This window comes from Ictalurus punctatus, chromosome 14 (assembly GCF_001660625.3).
Source record: "Ictalurus punctatus breed USDA103 chromosome 14, Coco_2.0, whole genome shotgun sequence".
In the NCBI taxonomy this organism is placed as follows: Eukaryota; Metazoa; Chordata; class Actinopteri; order Siluriformes; family Ictaluridae; genus Ictalurus; species Ictalurus punctatus.
The window spans coordinates 6,062,178-6,075,430 of NC_030429.2; the positions used below are offsets into that span (position 1 = coordinate 6,062,178).

Here is a 13,253-nt window from a genome sequence, read left to right on the forward strand (position 1 = left end):
CTTTGTACCAGAAAGCCAGACACTCCCACTGAAGACCTTTCGGGTAGGAGCTGTTAAACAGTAAGGTGTAGGGAGGTGGTGGGTGGGGAAACAACATCACTAATAAAGAAAGAGACAGATTGGAATTTACAGGAAGAACGTGGCACTTCCAGCATGACCTTTTTCCCAAACTTCATGTGGATCCTAACTCCATTTGTTGTAGAATATGATATCATCATATCGCCCAGCCCTAGATATTCACCAATACAGAATTTCCACTCGTGAACACACATGCCCAAATAAGCATTCATGTACATCCACTCTCCAACACACCCATAAACATATAAGTGCATGTAATGACACACATACAGGTTCCTCACCCTGTGGGAAGCGCACGGTCCAGTACACTCGGAGACAGAGAGTCTCTTTGCGTGATCCGCGCTGGCACTTGCACTCCTGCAGGGGCCGATGGTGCAGCAGGGCATTCTGGGCATCAGCGCAGGCTTGGCGGACTTCAGGAACGAGCGGCACAACGGCTTCTTCGTCCACGCAGTAGTCCAGCTGTCTGTACAGTTTTTCACACTCAGGTTGGGCCATACACTCCTGTACAGCCTGCCCGCAGTCCAGCGTGCCCGGGAACAGGGGCACCACCGAGGACAACCAGCCTGAGGGACGACATTACAGGACACTTGTAATCACTACTGACATTCAACTTGAGAATTTCGAGCAATATATGGGCTTCAAACACACTGTCGATCAGTAATCATTTCCAAAACCTGAACGCAACCAGAAGCAAAAGTGACGAATACTGTGGGAAATTTAAAAAAAAAAAAAGATTAAAAAAATGTCTATGGTACTATGAAGGCACACACTAACTCCTCCTCCTTTTATAGGGTGCCATTTATTTTAATCTAATTCAATAGTTAGTCTTGTTTGTCTCCATTTAGGGGCATTTTGGATTGCTTCCTTTCAAGTCATTAATAGGAAATAACTTCATGAACTGTGTGGGCCTCATTTATCAAAGTGGATACAAATAAATCCATACTTAGGAACATGTAAAGAGGAAATTTGGTATTCGTGAAAGTCCCGCAATCTCAGAACAACGTTCATAACCTACTCGAGTGTGTGTAAATTAACCCATAAGAAAACTAATGTAAAACCTCGACTGGACCAGCTTCAATTCATATCATTTACATGGATTACTGCACTTTTATTGCTTTAATATAAAGATTATTCTGTCAAGTCTTAATAGGTTATTTATTTCAATGAGAAATTTAATGAAAATGTGGTGAAATGTAGTCATTTCATATTAAGCACATTAATTAAAGAAATATTAAATATGAAAAGAAAAAAAAAAAGATGAAAGCAGACAACACAAATCCATTATTTAAAACAAATAAGACCAATCATTTAATTAAAACAAAATAAACGCACCTGTGGTCTGTTTATATCCATCAGCTATAAGCAAATGGCTCAGCTGAGGGGCGATTTAGAGCATACTGCATTTATGAGGGAATGGATATTTAGAGTCCGGTACGATTTTCTTTCCACGAGGACGAAAGCTGGCTTATAAATCGTTTCCGATTGCTATGCCGTCTTCTTTAAATGCCGTGCAACACTTTACAGCCGACACTGATTCGACCAACCTGTGCATGTCCAAGCTTTGTCAGTGCTTGAATTTCTTGTTACTGCCTCATTTCAAAAAGAGATAAGTGAGACGATTTGAGAGCGTGTTGGCATGAGAGACTTAAATCATTTAAAAATACCAGTTTCCATGTGTGATGCTTGGTGTCCATGATCACCTGGGAACAGTATAGACATATATTTCTTCTCCATTTGCCTGTCAAACCATTTTCTTTTCACCTCATTTAACTCACATCTAATTGACCCTTTCTGTAATTTGTCTCTAGATTCTGGCCTTTTCAAGTGCTGTTCCACTGCTAAAAAAAAAATAATAATGATGTAGACATAAAATACTTTAAAATAACTTCCACTCCTGCTTGTGAGAAATTCCTTTTCTTTCATCCTCATTTTGTTTTTTGAGCTCTCTCTCTCTCTGAGCATTTTCTTTTATAGAGTTAAGTGCACACAAGCTGTGTCAGGAATGCGCTTTGCACTTTAAATACACGTGCAAACTCCATTCAATTCATTTTCAGTTTCTCCTTAATGAGCAAGCCAAAGGCGACTACAGGAAGGAAGAACTCCCTGACACGACATAAGGAAGAAACTGTGAGAGGAACCAGACGCAAAAGGGAACCCATCCTCATCTGGGTGACACGGGACTGTGCGATTATAAATAATTTAACTTCTATATTGTAGCTGTATACTATATAGGCAAAAATTGCTAATTGTGCAAACAGGAACTTATGAGTGTATGACCAACTTACGAGTGAGCATCAGAGTAATTTCTGAATTCATTACAGTTTTAACTTAAAGTCTATTGCATCAAACCGCCCTGTAAACCCGGATAAGTTCATTTAACTCAAAAAATTTGAGGAAACTAATTACCTTAAGTTGATAACTCAATTTCTTTAAGTCAAACACACTTAAATATAACAACAATTTATTTTAAATGATAAAGTATGAGTTCATTATAAAGTATGACTAAATCAAACCTGCTCTATAAGATAGAATGTTAATTAATAATGCATAATTTATAACTACGTACACAAACGTCATTGGATGACATTGGATTCATTTAATAATTTACACTGATCCTCCTTATCGGATGTAGAAAGACGCACTAAAAAACAATCACCAATAATTTCATCCCAACGCCATCCAGTGATGTTTGTGTACGCAGTTGCATACGGCGAATTATATAAACAATTTGAAATGATGCAAATAGTGCATGGTTATTTAGTTTACCCCGACATGTTAATTTATACATTAACTAACAAAATATACTAACATATACTTAAGAGGGCAGTGATTAAGAGGGCTCTGGGTTACTGATCAGAAAGTCAGGAGTTCAAGCCCTAACACTGCCACGCTGCCACTTTTGGGCCCTTGAGTAAGACCCTTAACCGTCTGCTCCAGGGGCGCTGTATCATACCTGACCCTGTGCTCTGTCCCCAAGTTCTTATCAAGCTGGGATGTTCAAAGAAAAAGAATTTCACGGTGCTATAATGTAGATGTGACTGATCAAGGCTTCTTTTTAAGGTGGCTGTTATTCACACATGAATTCGTAAGACTCACGTCGTAGTTACGGTTAGTTAAGGCAAAGACAAAACATTCTAATGGACAGAAATATATCCTCATTATCTCAAACTCACTTTGAAGCATGTTTTTGTTTACGTGATGCCGGATTGTTTGGTTGATGACGTAAGCAAACTCGCAGTTTTGCTCGAATCCGAAGGTGTTGATAATAACAGATCTGAAAATATTTATGACCGTGACGTAAATTTTATTTTAATGTGCTCATACTAACACATTATCTTATAACAGCTCATTAACAGGGACTGGTATAAACATTATGAACTGTTTATAAACAGACTGGTATGACAAAACAAAGAAAGAAAGAAACAGTCCTAAATCATGAAGGGTCACAGCAGGGCTGTGTGTACGTCTGCTATCACCTCTTCTCTTCTGGACTTTATTATTATTTCATAATTGTTTTAAAAAAATAAATAAATAAATAAATAAAAATAGGGAATGACTTCACGGTCATGAACCCCACTCCCATGTGAGAGAATTAACATCCCCCTTTCTCGCCCTATTTTTTCTCCGGTCCTTCTTCTCTTTCTCTCTTTATCATTCTCTCGAACTTCGTTTCTCTCTTTCTCCTCTATTTATATTTAATTCTCTCTATCCTTCATTTCTCTCTTCCTCCGTGTTTCACTCTCTCTATCGACCATACACCTCTATTTCTGTTTCATTCTCTCAACCTACCATTACTCTTTCTCTCTCCTCCTCTCTTTCTGTTTCATTGTCTCTCCTATATCTCTCCGTTTCATTCCATCTGTTTCATTCTCTCTATCCTCCATCTCTCCTTCCTTCTCTTACATTCTCTCTCACTCCTCCATCTCTCTATTCCTCTGTTTCATTCACTTGATCTTCCTTATCTCTCTTTCTTCTTCCTCTTTCCCTCTGCTTCATTCTTTCATTCATTCTGCTTCAATCTCTCTCTTTCATTCTCTCTGTTTCAAGCTCATTCTCTCCCACTCTGTTTCATTCTCTCAAGCTTCCATGTCGCTCTCTTCCTCCTCTCTTTCTATGTATAGCAGACACAATCTAAGCCTAATAATAAACCGATTTAAAATATGATATAGTAGTAGTTTTAATAAGGAGACAAAATATTCTAATGGACAAAAAAATATCTTATCTCAAACTCACTTTGAAGCATGTTTTTGTTTATGTGATGCTGGGGCACTTTAATTGATGACGTAAGCAAAATCACAGTTCTATCGTTAGAACTAATTCTTCATCGTATTATCTGACATGGAGAATATAGTAGTAGTAGTTTTAGCAGTAGTTTTAGTAGTAGTCATAGTTTTAATAGTAGTAGTAGTTTTAGCAGTAGTTTTAGTAGTAGAAGTAGTTTTAGTAGTAGTAGTAGTTTTAGCAGTAGTTTTAGTAGTAGTAGTAGTTTTAGCAGTAGTTTTAGTAGTAGTAGTAGTTTTAATGGTAGTAGTAGTTTTAGCAGTAGTTTTAGTAGTAGTAGTAGTTTTAGCAGTAGTTTTAGTAGTAGTAGTAGTTTTAATGGTAGTAGTAGTTTTAGCAGTAGTTTTAGTAGTAGTAGTAGTTTTAGCAGTAGTTTTAGTAGTAGTAGTAGTTTTAGCAGTAGTTTTAATGGTAGTAGTAGTTTTAGTAGTAGTAGTAGTTTTAGCAGTAGTTTTAGTAGTAGTAGTAGTTTTAGCAGTAGTTTTAGTAGTAGTAGTAGTTTTAATAGTAGTAGTAGTTTTAGCAGTAGTTTTAGTAGTAGTAGTAGTTTTAGCAGTAGTTTTAGTAGTAGTAGTAGTTTTAATGGTAGTAGTAGTAGTAGTAGTATTTTAATAGTAGTAGTTGTTTTAGTAGTAGTAGTAGTCGTAGTTTTAATAGTAGTAGTTTTAGCAGTAGTTTAGTAGTAGTAGTCGTAGTTTTAATAGTAGTAGTAGTTTTAATAGTAGTTGGTTTTAATAGTAGTCATAGTTTTAGTATTTTTAATCGTAGTAGTAGCAGTAATAGATTTAATAGTAGTAGTATTTTTAGTAGTAGTTTTAATAGTAGTACTACCTTTAGCAGTAGTTTTAATAGTAGTACTACCTTTAGTAGTAGTTTTAGCAGTAGTTTTAATAGTAGTACTAGCTTTAGTAGTAGTTTTAGTAGTAGTTTTAATAGTAGTACTACCTTTAGCAGTAGTTTTAATAGTAGTACTACCTTTAGTAGTAGTTTTAGTAGTAGTAGTAGTTTTAGTAGTAGTTTTAATAGTAGTAGTAGTTTTAATAGTAGTACTACCTTTAGCAGTAGTTTTAATAGTAGTACTACCTTTAGTAGTAGTTTTAGCAGTAGTTTTAATAGTAGTACTACCTTTAGTAGTAGTTTTAGCAGTAGTTTTAATAGTAGTACTAGCTTTAGTAGTAGTTTTAGCAGTAGTTTTAATAGTAGTACTACCTTTAGCAGTAGTTTTAATAGTAGTACTACCTTTAGTAGTAGTTTTAGCAGTAGTTTTAATAGTAGTACTAGCTTTAGTAGTAGTTTTAGTAGTAGTTTTAATAGTAGAAGTAGTTTTAGCAGTAGTACTAGCTTTAGTAGTAGTTTTAGTAGTAGTTTTAATAGTAGTAGTAGTTTTAGAAGTATTTTAATAGTAGTACTAGCTTTAGTAGTAGTAGTAGTAGTTTTAATAGTTGTAGTTTTAGCATTTTTAATCATAGTAGTCGTCATAATTTTAATAGTAGTAGTAGTTTTAGTAGTAGTTGTTGTTTTAATAGTAGTTTTAATAGTAGTAGTAGTTTTAGTAGTAGTTTTAGTAATAGTTGTTGTTTTAATAGTAGTTTTAATAGAGGTAGTAGTTTTAATAGTAGTAGTAGTTTTAGTATTTTTAATAGCAGCAGTAGTAGTAGTAGTCGTCATAGTTTTAATAGTAGTAGTAGTAGTAGTAGTAGTAGTAGCAATAGTAGTAGTAGATGTCATAGCTTTAATTGTAGTAGTAGTAGTAGTAGTAGTAGTAGTAGTAGTAGTAGTAGAAGTAGATGTCATAGCTTTAATTGTAGTAGTAGTAGTAGTAGTAGAAGTAGTTGTCATAGTTTTAATTGTAGTAGTAGTATTATGTTAGCAGTTGCAGTTGCATGTGCGTGTACTTCCCACTTCCTAGTCTTGTAAAGTGTGAAATTGCAACATGTTGAAATTCTGGTCTGTGGTAATGATAATGGAAAATTGCTTTGTGTATGTGCGTGTGTGTGTGTGTGTGTGTGTTGTCATAATTGACCACGTATTCATGACTTGCAAGCTGGACTTCTACATTTCAACAAACACTTATCAGAGAGTGAGAGCAGATGGGGTTCATAGTGTGTCAGCACAGCTTTCAGGGTTAAAGGTTAAACACCACAGGTTCAAAAGTTAAAGCAGACGACTCACAATAGCAAACCCAGATGAACTCTGTCTGTCAGAGCGAGGTGAGGAGTCGCAGTGTGCTGTTGTTCAAACACTGTGAATATGATTTAGACTTTGTGCTTCCTCTCTTGTCAGGTCAAAATACGTTCAGCAGAAATGTTCAGTAACAAATCATGCTCAGAACAGAACTTTAATGTTTTTGTTGGGACATGTAATAACAACACATATTTATGATGAGAAACATTTTCCCTGTAAAAAAGAAAAAAGAAAAAAAAAGAAAAATCAATCTCCAATGTTCGTAAATTGAAAAAACAAAGAAAGAAAGAAACAGTACTAAATTGTGAAGGGTCACAGCAGGGCTGTGAATACGGCTGCCATCACCTACTCTCTTCTGGACTTTATTATTCTTTCATAATTGTTTTTTTTTTTTTTTTTTTTTTTTTTTTTAAAAAGAGGGAATGACTTCACGGTCATTTCCTGTTTCCCAGGCATCAACCCCACTTCTGTGTGAGAGAATGAAGATCCCCTTTCTCTCCCTACTTTTTCCTTCTACTCTTTCTCTCTTTTTCATTCTCTCGATCGCCATCTCTCTCTTTCTTTTTTTCTCCATTTCTATTTAATTCTCTCTATCCTCCATTTCTCTCTTCCTCCATGTTTCACACTCTCTATCGACCATACACCTCTACAGTGCATCCAGAAAGTATTCACAGCGCTTTACTTATTCCACATTTTTTAATTCATTATTTTCCTCAAAATTCTACAAACAATACCCCATAATGACAACATGAAAGAAAAAACGCACATGTACATAAGTATTCACATCCTCTGCCATGACACTCAAAATTGAGCTCAGGTGCATCCTGTTTCCACTGATCATCCTTGAGATGTTTCTACAACTCGATTGGAGTCCACCTGTGGTAAATTCAGTTGATTGGACATGATTTGGAAAGGCACACGCCTGTCTATATAAGGTCCCAAAGTTAACAATGCATGTCAGAGCCCAAACCAAGCCATGCAGTCCAAGGAATTGTCTGTAGACCTCCAAGACAGGATTGTATCAAGGCATAGATCTGGGGAAGGGTACAGAAACATTTCTGAAGCACTGAAGGTCCCAATGAGCACAGTGACCCCCTTCTAAGTTTGGAACCACCAGGACTCTTCCTAGAGCTGGCCACCCAGGCCAAACTGAGCGATCAGGGGAGAAGGGCCTTAGTCAGGGAGGTGACCAAAAGCCCGATGGTCACTCTGACAGAGCTCCAGCGTGTCTCTGTGGAGAGAGGAGAACCTTCCAGAAGAACAGCCATCTCTGCAGCACTCCACCAATCAGGCCTGTATGGTAGAGTGGCCAGAAGGAAGCCACTCCTCAGTAAAAGGCACATGACAGCCTACCTGGAGTTTGCCAAAGGGCACCTGAGGACTCTCAGACCAAAGATTGAACTCTTTGGCCTGAATGGCAAGAGTCATGTCTAGAGAAAACCAGGCACCACTCATCACCTGGCCAATACCATCCCTACAGTGAAGCATGGTGGTGGCAGCATCATGCTGTGGGGATGTTTTTCAGCAGCAGGAACTGGGAGACTAGTCAGGATCGAGGGAAAGATGAATGCAGCAATGTACAGAGACATCCTTGATGAAAACCTGCTCCAGAGCGCTCTGGACCTCAGACTAGGGCGAAGGTTCATCTTCCAACAGGACAACGACCCTAAGCACACAGCCAAGATAACAAAGGAGTAGCTACAGGACAACTCTCTGAATGTCTTTGAGTGGCCCAGCCAGAGCCCAGACTTGAACCCGATTGAATATCTCTGGAGAGATCTGAAAATGGCTGTGCACCGACGCTCCCCATCCAACCTGATGGCGCTTGAGAGGTCCTGCAAAGAAGAATGGGAGAAACTGCCCAGTAATAGGTGTGCCAAGCTTGTAGCATCATACTCAAAAAATCTTGAGGCTGTAATTGGTGCCAAAGGTGCTTCAACAAAGTATTGAGCAAAGGCTGTGAATACTTATGTACATATGTTTTTTTTTGGTTTGTTTGTTGTTGTTGTTTTATAAATTTGCAAAGATTTCAAATAAACTTCTTTCATGTTGTCATTATGGGGTATTGTTTGTAGAATTTTGAGGAATTTAATGAATTGAATCCATTTTGGAATAAGACTGTAATATAACAAAATGTGGAAAAAGTGAAGCGCTGTGAATACTTTCTGGATGTACTGTATTTCTGTTTCATTCTCTCAACCTTCCAGCTTTCTCTCTCCTTCTCCTCTTTTTATCTCTGTTTCATTGTCTCTCTTCCATAGCTCTCTCTATCTTTCCATCTGTTTCATTCTCTCTATCTTCAATCTCTCTCTTCCTCCACTCTTTTCCTCCATTTCATTCTGTCTGTTCTCCATATCTCTCCCTTTCTGTCCATGTTTCATTCTCTCTCTTCCATCCTTCTCTTCCAGTTTCATTCTCTCAATCCGCCATCTCCTTCCATCTCTTACATTCTCTCTCTCCTCCATCTCTCTATTCCTCTTTCATTCACTTGATCTTCCATATCTCGCTCTTCTTACTCTTTCTGTTACATTCTCTCTATTTTCCACCTCTTTCGATCTCTTTCTCTCTGCTTCATTCTTTCTATCCTCCCTCTCTCTCTTTCTCTCCCATCTCTCTCTTCCTGTTTACTTCTCTCAAGCTTCCATGTATCTCCTTTCCTCCTCTCTTTCTGTTTCACTCTCTATATCCCACGTCTCTCTCTTTCATTCTCTCTGTCCTCCCTCCATCTCCATCTCTTCCTCACTGTTTCATTTTTCTCTCACATCTACTTCTTTCTTCCTTATCTCTCTCTCCCTCTCTCACTTCAAGCCCATACCTCTCCCACTTTTCTTCTCTCGATATCCCCATCTCATAGCCGTACCCTCTCTCTGTCTTTCTCTTCTTCCCTTCTCTCTTTCCTCGTCTCTGTCTTTTTTTTCTGTCTGTTTCACCAATCTTTGCCTCAGTTGCCACCCCACACCCCCAACCCTCTCCCTCTCTACGTCTCTATCTTCCCCTTAAGGTAATGGCATAAATTTGTTTCGAAAAATGTAAATATTCAGTAAATATATAAATCATTCATTTTTCATCTTCAGTAAGCTCTTTATCCTGGTCAGGGTTGCAGTGGATCCGAAGTCTATCCAGGGAACACTAGGAGCGAGGCGGGAATACACTCTGGACTTGCCTTTGTTTCTTGCCATTCTTTCTGATGAGGTATTGTGTTCATTTGTATTCACCATGCAGTGTTTCATAACATTTCCGTTTAATGTGTTATGCATACAGCGTAATTAATTTTTCCCTAATAATAAGTATAATTGGTCTTATTAATGTCTTTCGCTCTACCTCTCATCACATCTTCTTTCCCATCCCTCTCCTGTTTTCTCTCTTTTTCTGTCTCCCCTCTCTGTTTTTTTTTTCTCTCAGTCTTGCCAGAACAGCAGGGTGTCCTAATTGCTGTAAGGATTCGTGTTAAACTATGTGCTGATTGAGTATTTGCGGCTGTGAGCTGTAAATTAAACTGCGGTGGAAGCTTTGACCTCGGCTTCTGAAAGAGGAAAAAAAACCCACCACAGATCTAATCACTTATACTACAAACACCACACATCTAATCACATCTTATACTACAAACACCACAGATCTAATCACTTCTTATACTACAAACACCACACATCTAATCACATCTTATACTACAAACACCACAGATCTAATCACTTCTTATACTACAAACACCACACATCTAATCACATCTTATACTACAAACACCACAGATCTAATCACATCTTATACTACAAACACCACACATCTAATCACTTCTTATACTACAAACACCACACATCTAATCACATCTTATACTACAAACACCACAGATCTAATCACTTTTTATACTACAAACACCACACATCTAATCACATCTTATACTTCAAACACCACACATCTAATCACATCTTATACTACAAACACCATACATCTAATCACATCTTATACTACAAACACCATACATCTAATCACATCTTATACTACAAACACCATACATCTAATCACATCTTATACAAACACCACACATCTAATCACTTCTTATACTACAAACACCATACATCTAATCACATCGTATACTACAAACACCACACATCTAATCACTTCTTATACTACAAACACCATACATCTAATCACATCGTATACTACAAACACCATACATCTAATCACATCTTATACAAACACCATACATCTAATCACTTCTTATACTACAAACACCACACATCTAATCACATCTTATACTACAAACACCACACATCTAATCACACCGTATACTACAAACACCATACATCTAATCACGTCTTATACAAACACCACACATCTAATCACATCTTATACTACAAACACCACACATCAAATCACTTCTTATACTACAAACACCACACATCTAATCACATCTTATACTACAAACACCACACATCTAATCACTTCTTATACTACAAACACCACACATCTAATCACATCTTATACTACAAACACCACACATCTAATCACTTCTTCTAGTAAAATAATAATAATAGTGGGCGGCTATGGTTCAGGTGGTAGAGCTGGTTGTCCACTAATCGTAGGGTTGGCGGTTTGATTCCCGGCCCACATGACACCATGTGCAGAAGTGTCCTTGGGCAAGACACTGAACCCCAAGTTGCTCCCAATGGCAAGTTAGTACCTTGCATGGCAGCTCTGCTACCATTGGTGTGAATGGGTGAATGAGACAGTGTAAAGTGCTTTGGAACTGCTAAGGTTAAAAAAGCGCTATCTAAGTGCAGACCATTTAAAAACACCGCACATCTAATCACTTCTTATGGTAATAACACCACATGTCCTATTTCAGATTTATGCAGGGAAAAAAACATGCATGTCCATTCACAAGTTATGCATAAAAAAACACATGTCCAATCATAGTTTATGCAAAAATGTCCACGTTTCCAATCACAATTTATGTTAAAAAAAAAAAAAAATACACCACATCCAAGAAAAGCCATGTCCAATCATAGGTTCTATTGAAAAACATGCATGTCTAATCATAGGCTATACTAAAAACACCAAATGTCCAATTGCAGCTTTGTCTAACACATATCCAGTCATGACTTAAAAAAAAAAAACATAAGGTGTCTACTCACATCAAAAAACACACATCTAAGGCCACTACAAAAAATAGCACATGCTCAATCTCAGCCTATAGTTAATACACCACAATTCTCATCAGAGTTTATACAAGATCAACACATGTCCAATCATAGCTTCTACTAAAAATATGACACATCTAACATGGCTTCTACCAAAACACAACGTATCTAATCATGGATTCTACTAAAAACACCAAATGTCTAATCATGGCTTCTACTAAAACACCACGTGTCTAATCATGGCTTCTAATAAAAACACCAAATGTCTAATCATGGATTCTACTACAAACATCACATGTCTAATCATGGCTTCTACTAAAAACACCACATGTCTAATCATAGCTTCCACTAAAAAACACCAAATGTCTAATCATGGCTTCTACTAAAAATACCAAAAGTCTAATCATGGCTTCTACTAAAAACACCAAATTTCTAATCATGGCTCTACTAAAAACACCACATGTCTAATCATAGCTTCCACTAAAAAACACCCAATCTGTAATCATGGATTCACAAATTACACATGAACCACCACACATCTAATCTGTTTGAATTAGGCTAGTGACTAGTTTTTATTTAGCTATCAGCTTGTGTGGATTCTTCACACTGAATGGTTTGCAAAATATATATTTTTATTTTTTTAATGACACATTAAAACTAGATGCTTTTCTATGCTAATGGATTTATTCTTGAGAAATAAAGGATAAACAGTAGACAGACCCACAACACAGCACTGATCTGGATGATGATGATGATGATGATGATGATGATGATGATGATGATGATGATGAAACTCTAACAAACAAATGAACAGAAAGCGGCACAGACACACGACATATGCTAGTGCTCTAAGGAGAGAACAAGAGGAAAGTCTGAAAGAAAGAGTAGGAGTAAGAAGATCGAGAGAGGGATAAAAATAAAAAAAAGAAAATGTGTGTGGGGGCGGTGGGGTTGTGGGTGGGGTTGTGGGGGGGGTAATAAACACGGAATGACAGACAGCGGAAGCAGCAAGCAAGGAAACGGTCTCAGTATGGAGGCCGATTGCAATCAGACACATGCTGGCCTAGGTATTATGGTATGTGTGTGTGTGTGTGCTTGTGTGTGTATTTGAGTGTGTGTGTGTGTGTGTCTACTGAAAATACATTTGGTACACAAGAGTGACACGCCACACTTACACACACAGACACCTTGAAGAACTTGCTTTTAGTTGCACCACACACACACAAACACAGACAGAGGTAGCGACAGAAACAGTTACCACCATTCTGAAAAATTGTACAGCAATATAGAAAAGTAATGGGAGGGTTTGTGTGCAGACCGGCATGTGTGTGTGTGTGCCAGATCCAGCAGTGTTAACTGATCAATACAGCCAGCCTGACGAGAAAAGAATGTTAATGAGGATTTTAGCAATCATAAACTCTAATCCACAGCCTTTGCTGGTCAGATTCTCTCACAGAAGTAAAGAGAAAAAGGAAGAAAACAATGTCGAGAGAAAGTGAGAGAAAAGTAAACAAGAAAAACACCACCTTTATCCACATTTTGCTCAGATTGCCTCAATTTCTAAAATAA

At 37.5% G+C, this 13,253-nt stretch overlaps 1 protein-coding gene across 2 annotated transcripts in view; it reads right to left on the minus strand.

Moving 5' to 3' along the window:
• gfra3 (GDNF family receptor alpha 3) overlaps nt 1-13,253 on the minus strand; it is a 58,597-nt gene that overhangs the window by 30,102 nt on the left and 15,242 nt on the right. For both annotated transcript variants that reach the window (XM_017486129.3, XM_017486128.3), the window contains exon 2: nt 360-644. In XM_017486129.3, coding sequence (XP_017341618.1) covers nt 360-644 — 285 coding nt within the window. The remainder of the gene's footprint in view (nt 1-359; nt 645-13,253) is intronic.